The sequence below is a fragment of the Ptychodera flava genome, chromosome 20 (genome assembly GCF_041260155.1).
Source record: "Ptychodera flava strain L36383 chromosome 20, AS_Pfla_20210202, whole genome shotgun sequence".
Lineage (NCBI taxonomy): Eukaryota > Metazoa > Hemichordata > Enteropneusta > Ptychoderidae > Ptychodera > Ptychodera flava.
In genome coordinates this window covers 27,153,813-27,177,114 of record NC_091947.1, presented here as the reverse complement: position 1 = coordinate 27,177,114, position 23,302 = coordinate 27,153,813, and the positions used below count along the sequence as shown (strand labels likewise).

Sequence of the window (23,302 nt, the reverse complement as noted above, 5' to 3'; positions counted from 1 at the left end):
GGCGCTGAAGCAGCGTGTACGACAAAACGTAAGGTTTATTTTGTGTAGGGAACGTGACAAAATTATGAAATATCCGAGGAGTCGTTCGTTTTGGTACGGAAGTTAAATGGATATATTTTCATTAAAACTCCCGTAATTTGATGTTCTCCAACTATAAAAACTGAATCCAAGAATATTTGATTGAAGCATGCTGCAAATGCGTTTTAGAATCCAATTATAAAATGGTGAAATTAAATTAAATTTGAATATCTGTCGTTTCAGTTTAAATTTATTATTCTATGATTTCAACAACTTTGAGATACAGCTGCCTGGCTTGTGATATAATTTTCGAGGGGAATGCTTTGAACTTGTACACAGCTACTCTGCAGTCTATTCCCGTGACATATCCTTCCATTACTATAGTTCATCTCGTAGAATGCTGATCCTCCTAATCTCTTAATCTAATATTTCACGCAAGTTAGGCAGGCTGATACGTAACGCAAACGCGTTATTTCCCCCCAATGATAATCGGAATAATTTTATTTTGAGGTACATCAAATCACCATCAATTGTTTCCTCCAGCTCGCCTTGCCCTCACTGTGGCAGCGCGCTCGCGTGGTTGGCTCAGGGACAAGCGTTGTCGGGTTTGTAGTTAGGACGAGTGATTATGCGCAGTGCATAGATTCCGTCTGTTTACGACTTCTTGTACACATTTTAGAATACGTCATACACGGTGACGTATTGCGTCGTAAAATGAATTAAGAGCTGGAAAATAGATGAAATCTAAAACCGCATCTGTTTATGTCAGATATGTTTTGATATGTGGTTATTCTATTGTTGTTAGTATTGTCATTATTGTTGTCATCATCATCATCATTATTATTATTATTGTCGTTGTTATTTGTTGTTGTAGTTGTTGTTTTGTTATTGTTGATGATGTTGATGATGTTTATGTGGTTGTTATTGTTGCTACCGTCGGTGGTAAAGGAAATTGTGGTGGTTGGTTCTCCATGGCAAAATCTATGAATATTTTGTTGAAGTTTTTTACGTTTTGTTTTTTGCTCTCGCTACCCCTCCATTCTCTCTCACTCTCATTCTCACTGCCTCGTTGTATCATTTTCATTTTGTTGTTGTTGTTCTTCAAACGTTTCTCTGTCTTATCACGTGAATTCCTCTAAATGTTACAGTCGGCTTTCTGATCATGTGACCTCAAGAAAAATGTGAGGGAAATTTTGTGAATTCCGATATAACTCTAGTCAAAATTTTAAAAGATGAACGCGTTTTAGCAAGTTTTTCAAACCAAGTCATAATTTAGACATTTGTGCTTAATTCGTTTTATTGATTCGGAACAATGATACTCAGCTACAGAAAAAAGTCTAAACGCTGTAACTCACTGCGTCAGCTCGCACTGTGGTTATGATGAGCTTACTCTCCAGATCGATGAAAATGAAACGAATTCGTGCAAATGACGCTTTCAACTAAAGCTACAGAAGTTATCCATTTTCCCTGACGCAAAACCGCTCCAGGATGCAAATTATCCCATTTTACGAATACACTGCAACAAAAACACGCCAGACAATTGCTCAGCTATTTACATCAATCGAACAATTCACTGAACGGTACTGACAAAGATTTGTATGCGCTTTTAAGAACTGAAAGAAGCCAAGCTCGTGAAAATGGAAAGTCATTAACCAGTTTTCCACTCAGGGAGGCGTAACTGTATACTCAATTATTGTCACTGTAAAGGCGAACTTCTCGAGGACGCCTATACCCTTTAGCACTCAGCTAAAATGTGCGGACATCTTTCAGAACAATCACATATCCTCCAATGAATATGATCGCATCACATTCCATGAAAGATAACTTATGGACACGATTCATATCGCACAATGATTATGCGCCAATGACCGGTTGAACTCAAGTACGGCTACCATCGCCGAAGGATTCGAGGACGTAACATCATATTTCAAAGTTTCAAACGAGCTACGGGAGGAGGGGAAGGGTAATCCATGCAAAAGACTGCATGGACTTTTGAACTCCCTTCATTTCCTCCCATAAAACGACTAGATACAGTGATTTTCGCTATGGTTTCGTATTTTGATGTTAAAGTCGAGACGTAGGCTATACCTTGCGAATTCGACGGGCACGGTTGTCTTTCTTCTCGCGGCATTTAAACAAGAAACAGGTCAGTTCTGCTTTTATTACGCAGAGAATTTTTATTAAGAACAGCAAGTTTCGTCATGCCTGACGGTGATTTTCTTCCAACAATAAAAATAATAATAATATCCTTATGGCATTTGAATCAAACGACCATGTACATAATAATTACTGTATCAGTATTATTGTAATGTCCTTCAGCGTTTATTAAAGAGAAATATCCCGGGGCGGGAATAAATTTCAGGTTCATCTTTCAGGCAAATAAGCTTACAACGTTCTCAAGGCCTGCACTGCATTTGAATTAAGAAGAAGTCTCTCTCTCTCTCTCTCTCTCTCTCTCTCTCTCTCTCTCTCTCTCTCTCTCTCTCTCTCTCTCTCTCTCTCTCTCTCTCTCTCTCTCTCTATGAATGTTTTTCCAACACAAAACAATTAGGAGATAATCTAAAGTGGTTCTGACATTGGCGTCGCTCGTTGCAGAACTATCCAGTATTCATGGTGTAAGGAATTATCTTTGAACAGTAACGGCGAAATGAGCCAATCAGTGGAGTGGGGAATGAGTGGTAACACGCCACGAATACATGTAACACAATCGATCAAGTACGTGCAATCACTGACAGGACACGCGTTGAGCGGAAGCTACACTACAAAAAAACGACCACTTCCAATATTTTTGCTCTCTAAGTGGCAGGTTAAACATGTGACGTCACATGTCCATTTTACAGAAAACTTGCTTTGCCTATGTGTGCATTCCGTATTCTGCGTTATACATTTGATCAAAAATACGATTTAGTCCACGAGGAGACTAGTACAAAACTTTGTGTGTAAATTCGTGTAAAGACTCCAGCACATTAAACACGTGAAGGAGATATACTTCCGATATATACACAAATACGCTAAGCTGGTACAAGAACATGTTAATTACACTGTTTTACATAAGTCTTGGACATTACAAAGTCATTCTACACGAAAATTTCGTGATTTTTGTGTATTGATGAATCATTTAATTATTCCAAACGTGTAGCAACTGCTCTTTAAACTAACAGGAAAGATTTCGACACTACTTTGTAAAGCCATTTTTATAACAAATTGGCAATTTGATTACGAAAGTATTACTGGAAAACCTAAAATTAGATATACAGGAACATTTCATTTGAATTTTCAAACATGCTGATTTCAGGATTCGTATATATTAGAGAAAGACAGTACGCCAGTGTATCCATGGTGATAGTAGACCTGGTTGAGACGATGATCTCAAGCAAATTAAAATTTAAACATTTAAAAGAAATGAAAGTAATGAAGTGAACAAAGTAAATCATAAAATATTCTCAAAAGTAGGATGTGGGATTGATCATAAAACTAAACCAGACAGGTGTTTTGTAGGTTTATGGAGGCAAAATGATGCGAGACGGGAAATGATGTAGTCTGTTTCAGTGTATTTTACTGCGCAACTAGCCGTCACGTGATCTCTAAATTGATTCCTTCGGCCAAGTTAACTTTTATTTCCAAAGATGTCCGTTTCATCTTTTCCGACATTTCATCTTAAAAGCTAGTATCTTTCACTTCGATGCTGTAAATGTCGTCTTTGTCCTAGTTTGAACATCAAATTATAGACTCATCTTTTTGTTCAGCGATGAACTAGTTCAACATATGCGTAAACTCGTTAATGTTGTCTATCGTTTGGCAAATGTCTTATGCTTGATTATAAGGATATCTAGCGAGGTTCGTTAATAATGTTTTTTGAGCGTTACTTTGATTTCGTTGGAAGGCTGGGCGCACTTGGCATACGCTTGGTTACGCTCTCCTAAAGACAAAAACCAATACTTGTCTGAGGGTGTCTTCGATGGTGAATAAGATAATGTTGAATTGTACTAAAGCCCAGCAATGCCCGGTATTTTCAGTCTCTCGAGGCTGAATGTTCAAAGTAAGTATTATAGTAGTCAAACAGGGAAATTTGGGAGAACGTGTATGGTATTAGAATGCACGAAAGACAAGAACGGCTGACTGACTATGACTTTGTGTAACAGAAATTGAAAGCATGTTGAGCATGTGAAACATATCGTCGCAGCTGAATGTGAAATAAACTTTAAGGACATGAACTTGACAAAAATTTACATAGTGTCTACAAAATGATGCATAAATTATACCTACCTGTAGTCTGTACAACTACGTCATAGACGGATGTGAAATCATTAAAACAGTCACAGCTCCAGGCGAAGGATTCCGTTATATGTTCCGCCGTGGATCAATGAGTGTATACGCAACAAGGCGTTCGTATCTTTCTCGCCAGAAAATAACCATGGCTGGCACACACGGATGGTGGAATTCACAGCCACTGTATGAAGTCACTGGATCAGTTTGCTTTATGTCGGCAAATAAATCAAAGAATCGGATTCGATGAAGCCATGCGGTTACCTAGCAACCGAGGGTGAAAGTTATAAGCGTTGCCGATCAATACGCCTTCGTTATGCCAACAGTTGAAGTGCACTGTTTCTAAAAAATCAATGACAAAGTAATCGAAAGTCTGCCGATGTGAACTCTTCTGAATGTACCGTGGTAATGGCTTCTTATGAAATATCGGTTGAATGAACCTTAAGTATCAAAAAACTGTACAAGTAAGCTTGGAAAAGGCAGTTTACATTTTCTCTGAAATCATCCATTTCTCTATTCAGTAGGACTTTGTAAACAATGTGCAAGGTACGAACTGATGTTTTGCGCAGGTTTACCGTGCCTTCTTGCGCGCTTACATTCTAAAATAGCTCATATCACAGGTCATGATTTCGTTTGTAAATTATTGAAGCAACCGAAGGACAACGGATCACGCATTGTTTTGGTTGTGTTTGTTTGTTTGTTTGTTCGTTTGTTTATGTATGTTCAACTATTCGCACACAGGTTAATACACAGCTCCACACGAGACAGGATGAAATTTTTCATAGGCCAGACACATGTAGAGAAAGGATGTGACTGCATAATGACATAAACGCAGGGTTAACCATAGGGGCCTCAAGCTCCGATGATGATGATCAGATGGTGATGATGATGATGATTAAACATTAAAAATGAAGAAAAATAAAAATATATTTGGACTCAGTAAAGTTGTTGTTGTTGTTGTTGTTGTTATTGTTGTAGTTGATAGTATTTGCAGAAAAGAACAAATTATGCACTGCAAAATTCAATACAGCCTTACTGTAGACATGGAGGTAAGCTACCTCCATGCTATACACTTGCGCTGCAAAATTCAATGGTGATGATGATGATGATGATTAAATATTTAAAAATGAAGAAAAATAAAAATATATTTGGACTCAGTAAAGTTGTTGTTGTTGTTGTTATTGTTGTAGTTGATAGTATTTGCAGAAAAGAACAAATTATGCACTGCAAAATTCAATACAGCCTTACTGTACACATGGAGGTAAGCTACCTCAATGCTATACACATGCGCTGCAAAATTCAATACAGCCTATAGGCTGCATCGAATTTTGCAGCGCATGTGTATAGTATAAAGTATGTATTGAATTTGCAGTGCATGTGTATAGTTTGGCTGTATTGAATTTGCAACCCATACTGTGTTCTTTTCTACAAATACTATCAACAACAACAATAACAACAACAACAACTTTACTGAGTCCGAATATATTTTTATTTTTCTTCATTTTAAAATATTTAATCATCATCATCATCACCATCTGATCATCATCATCGGAGCCTGAGGCCCCTATGGGTTAACTACTGTTGTGTTATTGCCAACGGCAAGGAACCACTTTTCTTCCTACACTCAAGACATATTGCCCGACAATTCCGGACGCAGGTCCCAGTGGTCGTGTAGACGTTTAGAACACTTATGCTCACCCAGTGTTTCATACACAAACAATTTCACCAGCTTGACAGGAAATTCTGATTAACTGAATACAGGGTAACGTTCTAAGCGATCTCGCCAATTTGTATCATAATAACGTAAGCTGCAACCTTGAATTGAAAATGCTTTGTTAAGCAACCTTGAATTGAAAATGCTTTGTTAATAACCTTGGTTCGGCTATATCGGTATTTACTTTTATTCAAACTTTCAGCGAAAATTGGGTTAATCGCTGGTAATTGATTTTGGCCAACAAATTTCGTTTCTCGCCGGTGTCAATTAAATATTAAATCTTCTGGGCGCCAAAACCACCTCTTCAGTTCAGTCCTGCAGCAACTGTGAAAAGCTGTCAAAATAAAATATTGCACAACAACGTCTTTCAATATATACATCTCATTTTGATAGAAGACCCCCTACATAGAATTATATTTGAAATTTGGTTTTTAGATTTTTAGAACACTGTTTATGTACCGACTACCTCCATTAATCAATGTAGAAATACGCATTTGTGGAAATGGGAAGATGAATTATTCTGCTTACATCGACTACACTTATTTCGTCGGCTTTAGAGAGACAGTCTAAGCACGTATTCAGAAGAGTAAATATTTGACTGTACTGTGGGAGGTGTTGAATGTTGAATATAAGTATTGCTTTTCGGTTGAATACGTGCAAATGTTTATTTTTAGTTAAAGGACTTGAACAGTGGCTGTAACGTTGGATATATTTCCACCATTGTTGTTCGATTTAAAAATACAGTTCTTGTTTTCCTGAAGTAACTTGAAACACAGCGTAAAAGGTCGACAAACGAACCATATACTTGTGTACACCATGTGCTGTTATTGTTGACAAACGAACTCTGTGGTTTAGACTATAGTGTTGACGTGCCGATTGTAACAATGGACACCACGTATACCCGGCTATACTCTGTGTCGACAACTTGAAAACCAGATATGAACTGAAAATGCTCACGTGTTTAATTATATATTGCAGTTATGTGTAAATTTGAACCTTTGCCACATGTTTGCAACTTCATTGAAAGTGTTATGATCAACATAATGAATAATATTCAGCACAGATTAATTCTAAATCCAAGTATATATCCCCAATCAGGAAAGATCATTAAAATATGCAAATTAGGAATTGACTGAAATGTTCTCATTAAATATGCAAATTATGAATTGGCTAAAGTAAAAATGTTAAATGACCTTCAATAATGTCGTATCATAGTATCTTTAATGTACAAAGCAATTTATCAACTTTGGTCTAGTCAAGACAGATAAATATCCTTAATTAGGAAAGTTCATAAAATTTGCAAATAAGGAATTGGCTAAAGTAAAAATTCTTAATGACTTTTAATGTTGTATCATAGTATCTTTAATGTACATAGCAAGTTTTGTCAAATTTGGTCTAGTCAATACAGATAAATATCCTTAATTAGGAAAGTTCATGATATATGCAAATTAGGAATTGGCTGAAGTGAAAAAGTTTTATGACTTTCAATAATGTTGTTTTATAGTATCTTCAATATATGTAGCAAGATTCATCAAAGTCGGTCGAGTCAATTCAGATAAATATCCCTAATTAGTGAATTTCATTAAATATGTAAATAAGGAATTGGCTGAAGTAAAACTGGTGAATGGTTTTCAATAATGTTATATCATAGTATCTTCAATGTACCTAGCAAGTTTCATCAACTTTGGTAAAGTCCATTCAGATTTATATATCTAATTAGGAAACTTTATTAAATATGCAAATAAGTATTTGGCTGAAGTAAAACTGCTTTCAACAATGTTATATCATAGTGTCTTTAATGTACATAGCAAGTTTCATCAATTTTGGTCAAGTCCATTCAAATAAATATCCTCAATTTCAAAAGTTCATTAAATATGCAAATTAAGAGTTTGATGAAATAAAAATGCTTAATGACTTTCAATAATGTTAAATCATAGTATCTTCAATATACATACCAAGTTTTGTCAATTTTGATCAAGTCATATCAGATATATATCCCTAATTAGGAAAGTTCATTAAATATGCAAATTATCCATTAACATTTATGTCACCCCTTAATATCTTTCACAGCTGATATATCTTGGTGTGATTAACATTTGTAGCAAATCTCATCAAATTGTGTGCAGTCGTTGCCAATATATATCCGTTTTTTCTAAAATCATTAATAATGCAAATGAGCAAAAAGTAAGCAAGCCACACCCACCAAAAACTAATCAGTTCTTGCCATTTGCAAATTGAATCTATGTGCCAGATTTGATTCTGATCTAATGAGCCGTTTTTGAGATATCGAGCACACAGATAGACAGACAGACAGACAGACAGACAGACAGACATCGCTGCGACATATGCTCACGTGTGTGAACACGTGAGCAAACTAGGCATGTCGACTGATAGTTTAGGAACTAGCACAAGAAATTATGTTTTAACAAAACTAAAAAAAAATTAGATACCAAATCTAAAATTAAATAAAATTATATTGTAAAGAAAAATACCCGATGGAACTCTAACGAGCCCAGTATATTAGAGAAATGGCCTGCAATGACGCTGTTGAACGCCAGATGTATGCTAGTTGTCGTATCTTGACAAGTATGTATAGCTAACACCAAGTTGACCGTCAGCATTATCCATCTCAGTGGATATGGAACAGGCGCTGTAGCATCTGAGAGTATTCTGGGTGTAAAATAAAACTACCAGTCAACCGTAAACCGTACTACAAGCACACATAAACGTCACAAATTATGGTTATCAATCTAGAGATAGTGTAATTTAAAACTCAACACGCATTTCTCACAAAACACTTGCACGGCAGCAGGAAAGCGGAAAGCGAGTTGAGTATTCCGTTGTCTGACGACCAACGATATTTATTGCAACTGAACTTATCTATCACTCACAAAAAAAATAAGCTTCGATTTGCATCAAACACATATTATAAACTATGACAAACTGACATTGTGGGGATGCTATCGATAATGATTTCAAACAATTAAGTTTAAAGATATTCCACAAATCACACTGTACATACAAAATTGTAATGAACACCTAAATGCAATTGCCCAGCTTTATAACAGAAAACTACTGTTACTGCCTCACAACTTCGGTCAAATTATTTCGGTGAATGCACTCTTGATAGTATTTATTTTGCATTTGTTCGCTACAATCAAAGGTGTAAAACAACTACGGTCTTAAAGTGGTGGGTTATAATTGTTCTATTTTGCGATGTTTTATAGCTTTGGTTGGCAGATTTCCTCTATAAACTGTAGTTAGTGTCACCATTTGACCTATGCCATCTATCCTAGCAAATTCTAATCACCTGCTTCATCCAAAAGAATCTTTCTTTCCTTTTCCAGACGCTGATCTTTCTTTATACCCCCATGGTAGAAACCAGAAGAGGTTACACTTCAATATGGTTCAAAGCACATTCACGTTCAAAGCATGACCCAACCACAAGATTATTCAATCGTGGTGTACCAATGAACAAAAGACTTATCCTCGTAGACTAATTATTTTTGAAATTATTCTTTATAGTAATTCAACCCAACCGTCTTCTTTGTAATTTGAACACGTCGGGTAATTGAGATATAATGCTACAGATGTTTGGGGCCATATGCTGATAAAATTGCCTCTTTACAAATGTTTCTTTCTGTAAACAGTGTAGGAACAAAAAAATAAAGGGCAGGCCGAGAATTAACGTTTTTAAGCTTTCCATTAGCATTAATTCTACATCAAAATCATAATTTTAAGTTTTCTTTAAAAAAATGAAAACCCTGAGAAGAAGCACACATGAGATTTTGTTAACGCCATCCAACGCAGTTCAGACTGGTCAAAATACACAAATCGTAAAGGTCTTCTACCGGAATATCTGCTCTGTAAGTGTCATGTAAATACTATCCCTACGTTGCAACAGCTCGGTCTTTAAGATACTGTTCCGGGGTCGACAGCCATTCTCGACGTTCAATCGCACACCAAGGAATCGTGACAGAATCCACCGCCCTGGTAATCATTTTCCCCGTTTATATAACTTTAAAGTAAATACATCTCCCGATATTGCCTGACCAATTACTATGATTATCAAAGTTGTACTTCTGTACATAATCCTTTCACAAGAATATTTATTGCACAGCTTGGGCAACGTCCTTCAATCAGGGTTCATTGATATCGTCTTTATAATAATATATTTACAGTAATAATGGTATATATCTTGCAGGTTTTGGATTCATAAGAACACTTGATTGAGTGAACAGTATATTTACAATGATCAAAAATATCTTCTGTGTAAATATTCATATTTTTTCTGTAATACTGTATAATACACTTCTTCATCTGCTGTCAGTTCGATTATCTATGCCTATTTGCTGAAAGCTATGACGTCATCCAGGGCTTGTTGCGTTTCTTGTAGCATAGGATCGGGTTGGTCCGGATCGATGAACGCTTCATAGATTTTGATTGCCTCTTCCAGCTGATACTTCGCACGGGAGGAACGATTAGTTGCGAAGTAAAATGCACCGAGATTGTGTCTGCAGAGAAACGTAACGAAGACGCTGTTAATTAGTCACACGAATGAATAAAGTCAAATTGACGGAAATATTCACTACATCTATATGCAAGCGTTCGAATGACGAAACTCTCTGTACATTGAAATATTTTGCCCTTACCTGACATGCGCAACATCAATGTGCGCTGGTCCGTACGTCTCAAGCAGAATAGCAAGTGCAACCTCGTACAGAGTACCAGCTAGTTCGTCATTCTTGTCGTCGTACACAAGAGCAATACTGTTTATTATGCCCGCTGTACGAGGGTGATTCGTGCCCACGTGACTGCGAGTAAGTTTGAGATCTTGAAGATAGAAACCCAAGGCTTCGTCCAGCCTTCCTTGACTGTAACACAGTTTACCGACCTGGCAATAAACAAAATTAGCAAAAGCAAAACACACGTTATCGACTTACGACAAACGATGATTTTTAAGCTATCTATTCAATATTATTAAATAACTATGTAAAGTTTACTGGAAGTTGATCAGTGATATTGACCGATTGTTCATCAAAAGTTTCGTCCTTACAAATTTGTATTCAGACCCGTGCCGGGTGCTTTGGTTAGAAATGGTCACCCCGTGACCTGAAAGGTCAGAACTCCTCTGAGAACAGGTTCAAAATCACTCTGACTGTAAACCTATAAAGGCTTACATCCCCTAAACGATTCATTTATCACAAGTTTCGTTTCACCAAGATTGTTTATGTTAGCTTTTCAAAAACAGTTCACCGATTCTGTGACGTAATGGTTTCTTCATAGGTGTAGATGAATTTAGCGAAATTCGCTATAGAGAAGGCACAGCAATCAATGTTTGAGTTTGTTACCTTCTCAGGGAAATGGTCACAATACATGTGATGCATATCGGATTGAGGTAGAATTCGCCTCGGGGACAGATATTCGAACTTTCAAACTTTGACAATTCTTTCCTGATCTACCACTTGTGGGGGCTTGTTTTAAAGCCCTTGGTGTAAGAAAACTTTTCGTTGTCTTAGTTTTTTCGAAACTTGAAAATTTATTTTTCTCCATAGAGTTAACACAGGGGTGGTGGCCATTTTGAATTTCAAATATTGGAAAATCTTGTGTAATTTGTTTCTCTAGTACCAAAATTTGAACGTTGACCCCGATTCTTATTCTTGATTTTGAAAGAGAATGGTTTAAAAAAAACTGTTTGAGAAAAAGTTTAAGGACTCTCACTTTCGAGGCGCATACTACCTTAAGGCTTATAACTTCGAAGGACCTACCTGCCCAATAATAGCCGCAACATAATGGTGGTTTGGTCCTAAGACATCCGTTGCCACTTCTTTGGCACGTAAGAAGACTTTCTTTGCTTCACCAGGTTGGTCTTGAAGTCCCAATACAGATCTGCAAATGACGAAAAGATTGCATTTTCTAACCAAGCTTTAAATGTAACTGCAACTAGTAACAGATTTCTCCTAGCCATTTTAAATTTGCATGCAGCTTCGCTAGCCAAGGGTATTTCTTCGGGCAGAGACCCTCCCTCGAAACACAACCCCACCATCACCTCATGGCGGAACAGGCTATAAATCGAAAAATTCGGACGCGCACACGTTTTAGAACGTTTCTGCGCCGATTTAACTCCGGCTTGCCGTAAATTGGTCATGCTGTCGGGCACATATTTTACATTACCTGTCATTGTTGAAATTACGCTTTTACCCAATTTTCTGACCCAATCCCTTAGTAATAAATGTGACCTACGACCTTATAATATTTAGACCCCTAGGAAATTGATTTCTATTAAATATATACGACCGAAAAATTAATATTCCTCTTTTTTTACGTGGCGCAGGTTACATATCCACTTGGAGATACTTTAACAAGTAGCGTGTTTTATAAATAGGGCACACTGATCAGTACGATGTCAAGATTTGATCGGCCAAGTTTGGTCAAAATGACATCATTCAGAGTGACAGGAAGAAATGTAGACATGGACTATAGCCAGCCAATCATGTTATACCCGTCCCTCCTCAATTCAAGTGACCTTGAGCAATATATCATTGGCGGTTTTTTCCACCAATAATTTTACCAACAATCACAAAAAAGCAGCAAGCTCCATTTTATATTTGTAACGTAGAATGATGTCAATGAACGAAGTGCATATACTCTATACAATTAAAATACAAACTTTGACTCCAGTGTAGGTATAATACGTAAGCAAAGTCAACAATAGGCCAGATTCTTCGCAATATCTTCTTATACATATTGGCTGCATGCGATCTATAACGAACACCCCCTTAATGTTAATGGCTATAGAATTTACGGCTCATCTATAGATTTTTCTTCTACTTTATAGCCCATGTAGCAAGTTTCGTGGTAAGTACACTCCCAAAATATTTCGAGAAAATTATAATGACCGGACTGTTGTTAAGGAATAAGACAGTGGACCAGATGAGCTAACTTACCCCATCCCGAGAAGACCTTCAACAAGTTTCAGTTTCTGTGCCGGGGTCACTATTCGGTTCTGTCTGTCTAAGGCGTCACTGAAATATCGCTTAGCCTCGTCCAGGTCCATCTGCTTCTCGCACACCTTTCCCAACTTGTGCATCACCTGACAAAGAAAGATTACACTTTCTGGATAGTCTGATAACAACAGTAGTGGCTTCACTAAACATTACAGGGAAGTTATTCGATAACTATGCATGTCTGAATGTGCAAAAGTGTGTGTGTGTGTCTAATTTAGTAAATTTAGAGTAATATCTCCTTTAAGAGGAGAAAAAAATTGTACTTCATAATCAAGATGCAAAAGAGGGAAGATCTTAGAACGCAATGTAAACACGAAATTAGTGTAAATATTTGTTATACTCACGTCAATTACATGGGGATGCTTTGATCTGTGTCTTCTGGAAAACTGTTGAGGATGATACACAACCGTACCATGTGACTCAAGAGAATTTGTCTCGAGTTCTAGTAGGAGTTTCTCGAACAACGACCTGAAGGGGGAAAGAATTTGCGTACTTCAATGATTTTATATTCTTGTACAATTTGCCCATCTAATTGGTTTCACCTTATTATTGAACATTTCTTTAGAAACTATTTGTGCAGCCTATCCTACTGAAATTCGGCGCTTAAGACAAAATTTAGAAATTGAGCTAGCTGTCAGAAGCGGAACTTATTCGGACTCGTCACACTATCACTTTTAACTAATTTTGTTCATCCGGGAAGTCACAGAAAATATGTAATCAATGGCTAAAACTAATAAAGTCTGACGTACATGCTTGAAGGTTTTTTATTTCCTCCGCTGTATCTGTGCTACTTTCTACAGAAACACGGCGTTGATTTTTGAAAATAGACGATCAGACATTCATTTGAAATTCTCCACCAACAGGGCGCCCTCACACAATATAAACTCCAACATTTGAATTGACGATTTGACGCATGACCGAGGTCTTGAAGAATGTGTTCACTTTATTGTCACTGATGAGACATTAAGTTGGATAAAGGAATATGTCTCCTTATTTTCCTACCTGGCACTGTTCAACAAGCCAAGCTCCATGAAGAATTCAGCCATGTATTGGAGCGTGATCGTCAGCTTTTCGCCGGATAAATTTGTGTCGTTGTCGTGCTTTCCCAGTGATTCCAGATATGCTGGTTCTACTTGACTGTAGTCTCCTAACTGTTGGCAAAAGATAAATGTATGAGCATTGATGAATGATATCTTGCTTCAGAACAAAAATCCTTAAAATTAACCAGAAATGAGATAAACGTAAACTTGCGCCAAGACTGCATGCGATATGTATGTTTCAATGAAAAAAAGCCATAAACAAAACTTCAACATGTTTGGTCGGGTTTGACGTGTTGATGGTGACGTGATCAATACGAACCTTCATAGGGAAAGAAATACATATACATCAACGTTGAGGGAGACACTAACAACCGAATTACATGTAGTCGATGTACTTCAACGGAACAGGGATGAGCTCGGGGAGGGTAAGAGGAGAGGCAAATGGGCAAACCAGTATAAATTCAAGTAACTGTTGTTTCATCATCCTGAAGTAAAGCCACCATTTCCTGGGGTTAGGTTTGGAACGCAAACAGGGAACGATGATGGAAGTGTCAGGAAAACAAACAATGCCAGCATAAGATTGATGAAATCCAAAATAGTGGATTCCGAATTGAATCCATCCATCCCAACAACACCAAAGGCTGCCGCCATATGATGACGTCCAAGTCAAATCTGCCCCTGGTCCGATTATGTCCATTTTACGAGTCAGAATAAAATACATTTACTTACGATTTTCCATGATTTAACCAATTGAAATTTTCCTTCTTCATTCTTCATTAATCTTCTGAAGACTTCGAGATCGGTGATTGTGGAGCGAAGTCTTTCCAGTTCATTGGCTTGGGCCCACAAGAATGGCAGCTCGTCAACCTATACGTAGGAATTAGATATGATTTATTTCTATCGAGGTCATATAAGGAGTTACCTGCTATATGAGTTTCTAAAAAGGCATCTTGTTTATAGGGATCAAATGTATCGATTCAATTCCTTTACGATATCACCAAATATGAAATCGATGCCTCTCTATTCTATGTCGACAAACATAGTGGAAGTTGTGTTCCCACGATGAAAAATTCAAAGTCGAATATTTCAGCGAATAAAAAAGGTTGCGGTTCCCTATATGTTACCAGACGGGTATAGATGATTGTCATTGTTATTGCTCTATTGTTTTGTCTGTCTGTTTGTTTGTTTGTTTGTTTTTACGAGGCGTTTTTGTTGTTCTTTTGCGTGTTTGCTTTTTAAAATTCGACATCTGACAAATTTCGATTCTCAATAGCTGACCAAACCGTCTGCACTCGCACACACACACACGGCGTCGACTTACCACTCTGTCATCGATTGGTCGATTGGCGAAGAAGTTAGCAAGGGCGCGGTAATGCTGCTGCTTGTCTTCCTGGGTCGGCAGGTACCTCGCCTCCACGGCTTGGCGTAAATGATCGTGGAAGAAGTTCAGAATACCATTACGGTTTATGAGATTGTCCTCCAGGGAGAGATAGAACGGTGACCAAACCGCCGATGGAACCTAAAATTTTGAAGATCATAACATGAGCTTAATATTCCACGTCAACATTAGACTTTTTCAAATCGCATTTAAGGTGTTTAATGTAACACTAAAGAGAAACTTGAACAGGCCCATAGCTCTACGGCTGGTGAACTGTTCGTTAACGCAATCGATGGATATGATTGCTGATTAACTTTTAAGGTATTCGACATCTGCTGGCTGAATTATATTCTTCCACATGTCGCCGTACTTACGTCTAGCATATTGATGAGTTCCTCCTCTGACATACCACGATGGGCGCACCAAACTGCTGTCGTTGTATCACGGACAAGACCCTCTCTGAAACGAATAAAACAGAAATCGTGAACATGTTGTTAAAATTCAAATCATTTCCCGTTCACAGCGCTCCTAAGAATTAAATTTTCAGGGCGAGGGAGCAAATTCATTTCAAAAAATCGACCCAATCGTCTTGTCACTTAGAGTAACTTCACAACTAATATTGCAAACAACAACAAACCAACTTAAGAGTAACTTCATCTTAATAAACTCCTTCACAAAAAAGATTCACCTTAATTCTCAAATCATTATGTGAGTAAGCATGACGAGGTTTTTCCTACCTTCCGTGTGACCCGCTTTCAAAATCTTGTTCCAGACGTTCCAAAATCTTCCCAAATAGGACGCTCGGATCTTCGGCAGAGAGCAACTGCTCAATCCTCTTGCTAAGAATTTCAAATCTGCCGAATACACGTAACTGAAGCAAAAGAATAATGTGATACATTTACGGAGGAAATGAAGATTAACAGACTACTTGAAGCAGCAATTCTCTCTCTCTCTCTCTCTCTCTCTCTCTCTCTCTCTCTCTCTCTCTCTCTCACACACACACACACACACACACACACACACACACACAATTCCCTAGCCTTACCTCATCTAACAGAGCTCTCAGATACAATGGATTGTTGCTCTGTGGGGCATCGATGATCATTTGTTTTTGATCTTCTGTTAAAGTCTTGCCGTAAATGCCTTCCAAATACTGGGTAATGATGGTTTCTTTCTCCGATGGTTGTAATGCTTCCACTGTGAATGTTGGCCACTCTGCCAATTTCACTGCATCAAAAGACTGTAAAAATGAACAGATATAATGTAAGGTATCCTTTCAGAGAAAGCTTACTCTTTCCGTCTCCGAAATTCGAGTCGATGTCGCCTTTCTGTCTCTTTCTTTCATCTCAGAAATAAAATATCTTAGGCAAAGAAATATAAAAAGTTTGTTTCTCATCCTCGCGCGCGTCAATTCAGATCCGCCGCGTCGACGTTTTCTTCTGCTCATGAGGAAATAAAATTTAAAAAAATAATCGCAAAAATACGCGACGATGGTGCCTAACACAGTGCTGTATAAAACAGAACCGTAAACAAAATAATTGACTCTAACATTCCAGTCACTGTTATATTACGGTGTCAAAACTGTGCATTGCTGCACTGAAAGTCAAACCTCAGAACTGTTGCTATACAAAAATAATAAAGCAACACTGCTGCGCATTTATCTCTGCGTGCATTCCTGTACTCTTTTCATGTTTTTCCGCGTTCTTGTTGATTGAAGAATAAAGAAAAATTTGAGAGTAAAAAAACCGCGTCACCGCATCATTCTTGCAATATCTTTAGGATGAGAAACAAACTTTATTTTTCTTGGCTTTACATTGGGAGCACTGTAGCTCTCTGATCGACAAAGCAACGCTACATAAGATTCCGACCTACCCATCAGAAACTGTTTGGAACACAAAAACTTTTGCGAGAACCTACTACCATTGGCCGTAAGTGACCCCTAATTACCCCGATGTCCTGATATTTCTGTTGAATACTACACAATCGATTTTAAAGTATACGTGGTAACGTTTGTGATCAAATCAGAAAATGGCGCATTGCTTTGAAGAGTGCCTGGGGTTGACTCAACTACCACAATTTCTATAGTCCCTTTCTCAAAATATTATCAACGTACTCGGCCTGGTAACGTAGAGAGCAGCATACAGACATTACGGGGCAAAGGTCGTGGTAGCCATAGAAGATCTTGCTCTTCTCCTCCTGTTCCGCTGTCTAATTGGTTCAAAGCATCCAATACTATGACGACTTTACCACGTGACCCGGCGAGACGCAGCCATGTTGGAAACTCACGAAGTACATTGGTGTCCGAGCGTGGGATGGCCATTTCGAAACCAAAAAACATTTTCAGTTCTTCGAGTAACCTGAGTACATTAAAAATGGTTAACAAATATATCAATGTGATTACAACAGGCACACCATTTTGGCGGCACTTCACACTTTCACTTTTTCTGATTATCACAATGATAAGAGCAGACAGGTTTACACCTTTGCTATTTTATTCATCCGCCCGTAGGTTATATAGGCACATGAATTGATACTCTTTGACGCAAACGTTCCTAGTTGCAACTTATACTAAATGTTGTTGCCGTAATAATACTTGTCGTACGTTTTGAGACGTTGTCAAAAGATAATACCGATTCTGGATACAATTAGCTGACTTATGTCAAGTTTAGGTGGGGATTGAGTCATAAACGTATATATTTATAAGAGAACTATTTTTTCAAGGGAGTCAAAGTTTTTCAGGAATAAATCACCGATAATTATGAACAGATCAGTTTTAATAGGGAAGAGGTGAACTCGGAGCAAAGATTGTAGTTGACTCCGGGTGGACTCTCCCTGCATTCGTCTACATGTACTTCTTTATGCTAATGAAATATACAAAACATTTGATGGTGTTGACAAAGCCAAACTGAAAAAGTTTATGAGTAACTCAGTTCACAGTTTTCCATCCTTACGAATGAAACACGTCATTCATTTGACTGGGCGATTTGTGGAAGAGAGATAGTGACGTTGAGACTGGGCTATGTACTTACCTTCTGAGTAATTTGATATGCGAGGCACTTTCAGCGGATGACCCGATGAAATGAACAAACACAAATGCATCCGGGTGGTTTTCCTCAAACTTGCCGATCCAATTCGCCACTAGCGCGGATTTACCAGACCCAGATTCGCCGAGTATTACAAGGGGCTTGTCTTGGCCTTCTGTCATGATTTCATTTATTTGGTCGAAGTATTCTTGACGGCCGATGTAAACTCGACGCCTGGCTTCGGCAAATGCCAGGTGAGCTTCACGCTCCCTCTCCAAGACTGTTAAATCGGTACCGACTGGAAAGTCTTCAATTACACACTTTTCTAGATCCTGGTTAAGGAGAGATGTAGTGGTCTTACAGTTATGAAAGTAAAACATTTGCACACAAGGATATTTCGCCGACATTCACTACAATTCAAGTATGTTTGCACTGCCATATTCTAAGTAGCTGCAGATAGGAGCCGGGGAAGGTATGAATAACATGCTATTTCAATAGTTAGATTGATTTTGACGATCTTCAACACCTCTGTCAATTTAGCTAGAATACAAAACACTGCAAAAGTGGCCATCTAAATCTTGAGAACCCTAAAACTGGCGCATTGTATGTATGTATGTATGTATGTATGTATGTATGTATGTATGTATGTGTGTATATGTGTGTACATGTGTATATGCATAAATCTACTTATTCATTACATGTAATGTCGATTCAATCAAGGACTCACTTTCTTAATGAGATCGCAGACTTCTTCTGGTGTTTTATAGCTTCTATGATTCAGATTGCTATTCATTACGGATTCCCTGAGTTCATATTGTCTTTCGTGATGCCAATCGCTTTCAGATGTAAATACCTGAGAAGTGAAATTCAAGAAGCAAATCAATGTTGATGAATCAGACTCTGGATTCGTCCATCACGTTCAAAAATAAATTGATCTTACCAAATTGATGCGACATTTTCAATGTTATGCGATGGTGCATGGAAAGGTAACAGGTTCCATAGGGTCAAAGGTTATGGCTCTCATTCATAAAAAATCGAAGGCTAATTTACCTTGATATCGTCGGGATCAACAAAATAATCTAGCGTGTCTGGAGGTTCCCTCAAGTAGAAGAACGACCTATCTTTTGCCGCCTCCGTGTTCAAGAGGGCGCCATACAGTACTTCAAGCTGTAAAACGAATCACGGTAAACAATTCGTGTGTTAGTGATTGTTTCTGGTTTTTCAGGGATAGACTCTCTTCATAGGATTTTTGCATCGTTATTTCAGTAAATACAACACAACAGATTTATCAAAACGAGTGTATAATCAGCTTTTTAGCATTATTATTGCCATCAAGGAAACTTTTAATTGACGAATTAGCATTTCTTTATATATGCATACGAAGCCATTCTTCCTTTTGACAAAGTTTCCCAATTTCGCTCAACGTTCGTTAGTTACATGAAACCTTATCTATAGCTTGGACTCGCCTAAGGCCATAGTACCAGTAGCTCACTTAATTGACCCCTTGGCGTTCATCGTCAGAACACGGGATAACGGCGAGAACCTGAGCCACCATGAGTCCTTAGTGAAATAATATTAATTGTGTATGAGTCTACTATTCATATTGAGATGAATAGAAACATATCATTCTTTGATGACGTATTATTTCGATATGACTCAGTGTTGTTGCAATATTCTTTCGCCTTGCCGGCGTCAGTGGAAGGAAAAGATTGATAAATATACCTTTGTGATACTTGTATCATAACGATAGTCTTTGATCCACTCAAATTTTGGGTTGTTTTCAATGGCGTAGTCAAAACTACCGTCTAGCAGTTCATCCTCTTCGCCTTCCTTCTGGCTCCAGCCATAGCGATCTCCCATCAGGCATACAAAATATGGACGGCAACGATCAACCTACACATCGCGATAAGATATAGATATGTAAGTCGGCAACATCCCTCTCATAGCCACCGAAATGACCTGAAATGACTTCTCTGAACAATTTCTAACAACGTGTGTGCATAACCACAGAGTAACATAGACAGAGTGGAAACACTTGCATGCCTTTTGTTCCATGGTCGTCTCGGTAGACTATTGGCTTTTCATATTAAAATGAGCTTCAAAGGTGTTAAACTTTTTGGAGGCTTTGTTTGTGGTTGATAATTACACGAGATTATGCGAAACATACGACGAGATGGCATCGTATTGCCAGTCGCGTAGCAACCATAGATACTTTGTGAGCTCTCAGGCCAGAAACACTGCTTCACGCCAATCAAACCATAACACGCCAGCAGTTTCATAAACATGTCCTTTCTTGACGCACGTGTAAAAGACGGTATGACTGACCGTAAACCATGGAGTAAAACCAGACAGTATCGATAAAAGACTTTCAAATTTGGTTCAAACACACTAATTATATATTCATAAAAATATGAGAGGAATTTTTCAAACGGTAAAACCCACTTTCCTGAAGCTCAAAACACTCCCGGTTTTGCCAGCACATCAATTCCGATCAGCACCACACGACAACAACAGCACAAACTTTGTCGAACATACTTTATTACCGAAGGGTGCATGGTCGGCACTCTTCGGAAAAGAGAGCCAAGAGCTCCGTGAGGCGAGGCAAACATGGATTGCTTACGTAACCACTTCACGCCTTAAACAATAGCTGTTGCCACTCTGATGTTACTCTGTGACATAGCATGTCAAGATCATGCAGGCGGTGAGCGAGAGGTAAGTGAATAGCGCCCGCTCATGTTGACAACTATCATTTTCCGTTTTCCGTGTGATCTCGACGTCAGATTGTCCGAAAATGATCTGGCGTATTCAAATACAGTCAATTATGAAAGAAGTTCACAAAAAATATTAGAAGAATTTAAAAAAAAATTATCTGACTCGATACAATAGTAAAATGTCGACGCTTAACTTTTCCATATTACCATGACAACGTACCTCTTTCAGACAAATATCAATAGTTCGGCCAAAGTGGGTTTGTTCTGTGGTGATTCCCCACCTCAGATCAACGTAGGTGAAGAAGACGTGTAGGTCGGCACAAAGGCGATTTAACTGAGAAAACGTCTTCTTTATTAAATATTCTCGTTCTCGTTGGAAATCCCTGAACGTACTGGAAACAAACACTCTGATTTCCCGCTTCTTTTTCTTCTCTCTCTTTCGCGCGGGAAACACCTTCAAAACCTCTGCGCCCCGAAAAACAGTTAGAGTTTCTTCTCCTTAAACAAACAAAACGATTAGAGAAATTAACAGGTGCACATATATGTAATTAGAAAGAAGAAATTAAGCACTTTCTGCGATGTTCGTAGAGTGACTTCACAAACCTTTCATCATGAGAGAAAAGACATTTTTTGTACTTGACGTCATGATAGACGTATGGTATGATTTCTATTCTACTGAAGCTTGAAAACTTGTATGTCAGTCTTTCAGTGTCTAACTGCCTCCGGGCTGTGTGATATATTCCCTCTGTCATCTGGCCAGTGCTTGGCACTGTACATATGTAGAAGGTTGGATAATGTAGACGGCGTCGAAATTATCTGAGTTTGATATGCAAATACTGGGAACTCTGAGCGCGCAGAGACTACATTTGACACGTTCCCAGTTTCTATCGGCCTAACCACGCGACGTGATGGACTACCCTATACCTGGGCCTTCCTCGGCAGTTTTTTCCACGATAGATGCATTTTCCGACAGCACACGAAGAACGACCTTATCGTTGCTTGTAGAATCTCTCCCGGTGAGATCAAAGTCTTCGAACGCATCGCCATCAGCTGTCTCAGTCTCCCTCTTGACTCTAATGCTGGCAGCAGCACATTTGCTGCCATAGTGTCCTCCCCAGCCTTTGTCATCTTTACCTGTTCCCCCAGCAAAAGAAACAAGAAACGTGTTCAATTAACTCGCGAGAGATGGTACCTTATACTGTGCGCTATCGAAATCAACCAGTAATATTGTGCGAAGTAGACCCAGAGCAAATTGAACTGGTAAAAACTCGTATTAGTGAGATATAAAGGAAGATTTCTACCCCTGGATCCTTCGTGATTAAATAGACACAGTATCATTGTCAAAGCGAACCAAATCGCTTTTAGTTCGAGATTATGACGCGTGGTTAGAATTTTTCAGAATACTATTGTTGTCTGCGCAAGACTTTAACACACTGGTTTTAACTGGTTAATATTGGTGGTTTTTTTTGTAATGGAAATAATTTTAAAAATTATAATTGTTACCGCATTGCAATTTACTGTTTGTCATACTAAAAAGTTGATGTAGTCCAAAACGTACAAATAGCTGGATGAAATATTATAATATCGTGGCTAGTAAAAGTAAACAGATGATAGACAGGTAATCTTGATTTGTTAGAATTTTGTTTGTTTTGACATGTGCATTACTGTTATAATAAGTCTACTTCTCACGAGGCACGGAAACCCACCGGCCGAGTTTATGCCAACGCTTCGCACGCCAGGCCCGTAGTCGGTGAACGTCACTTCTTGTTTGTCCCATTTGCCGGTGTATATTCTTCCAATCTCTCCACTGCTGTACGACTTCAACGCGTTACCGTCGGCGTCCATTAGCGTTGCTTCAAACTTGTAGAAGCCACCGCCACAGACTCCCTCGTGGTACCATTCGAATACCTGTGAATATCAATGGAAGACACCCATAGATCACCATGATGCGTTCAAATAATGAAGCAAGGGGTTCTGACGATTACTGTCATTCTGTGAATCGATTGATATCTTGACTAAATGGGTCAGAACGTCACATCTTGTATTTCTCCCTGAATAATTTATACTGTTGTTTAAAACACTGCAATGTCCGCTTCATAGCTATGGATCGCTTTACACCTGAAGCCCCCCTTCCCCGTGAGTCAA

General features: G+C 38.3%; 2 protein-coding genes across 2 annotated transcripts in view; both read right to left on the bottom strand.

Annotated features, from left to right (window-relative positions):
- The window catches only part of LOC139120461 (inversin-like), a 23,050-nt gene extending 18,569 nt beyond the window's left edge, over positions 1–4,481 (bottom strand). The window contains exon 1 of the mRNA XM_070684911.1: positions 4,285–4,481. The gene's annotated coding sequence lies outside the window, so the exon portion shown is untranslated. The remainder of the gene's footprint in view (positions 1–4,284) is intronic.
- A 3,673-nt stretch (positions 4,482–8,154) lies between these two features.
- The window catches only part of LOC139120460 (uncharacterized), a 31,882-nt gene continuing 16,734 nt past the window's right edge, over positions 8,155–23,302 (bottom strand). The window contains exons 12-30 of the mRNA XM_070684908.1: positions 22,864–23,065; positions 22,082–22,291; positions 21,378–21,655; positions 20,169–20,339; positions 19,497–19,613; positions 19,174–19,299; positions 18,453–18,778; positions 17,537–17,780; positions 16,469–16,663; positions 16,161–16,294; positions 15,798–15,882; positions 15,367–15,564; positions 14,775–14,912; positions 14,008–14,156; positions 13,350–13,473; positions 12,946–13,091; positions 11,767–11,887; positions 10,651–10,892; positions 8,155–10,512 (exon numbers count right to left, since the gene is read on the bottom strand). Coding sequence (XP_070541009.1) covers positions 10,344–10,512; positions 10,651–10,892; positions 11,767–11,887; positions 12,946–13,091; positions 13,350–13,473; positions 14,008–14,156; positions 14,775–14,912; positions 15,367–15,564; positions 15,798–15,882; positions 16,161–16,294; positions 16,469–16,663; positions 17,537–17,780; positions 18,453–18,778; positions 19,174–19,299; positions 19,497–19,613; positions 20,169–20,339; positions 21,378–21,655; positions 22,082–22,291; positions 22,864–23,065 — 3,375 coding nt within the window. The 3' untranslated portion in view covers positions 8,155–10,343. The remainder of the gene's footprint in view (positions 10,513–10,650; positions 10,893–11,766; positions 11,888–12,945; positions 13,092–13,349; positions 13,474–14,007; positions 14,157–14,774; positions 14,913–15,366; positions 15,565–15,797; positions 15,883–16,160; positions 16,295–16,468; positions 16,664–17,536; positions 17,781–18,452; positions 18,779–19,173; positions 19,300–19,496; positions 19,614–20,168; positions 20,340–21,377; positions 21,656–22,081; positions 22,292–22,863; positions 23,066–23,302) is intronic.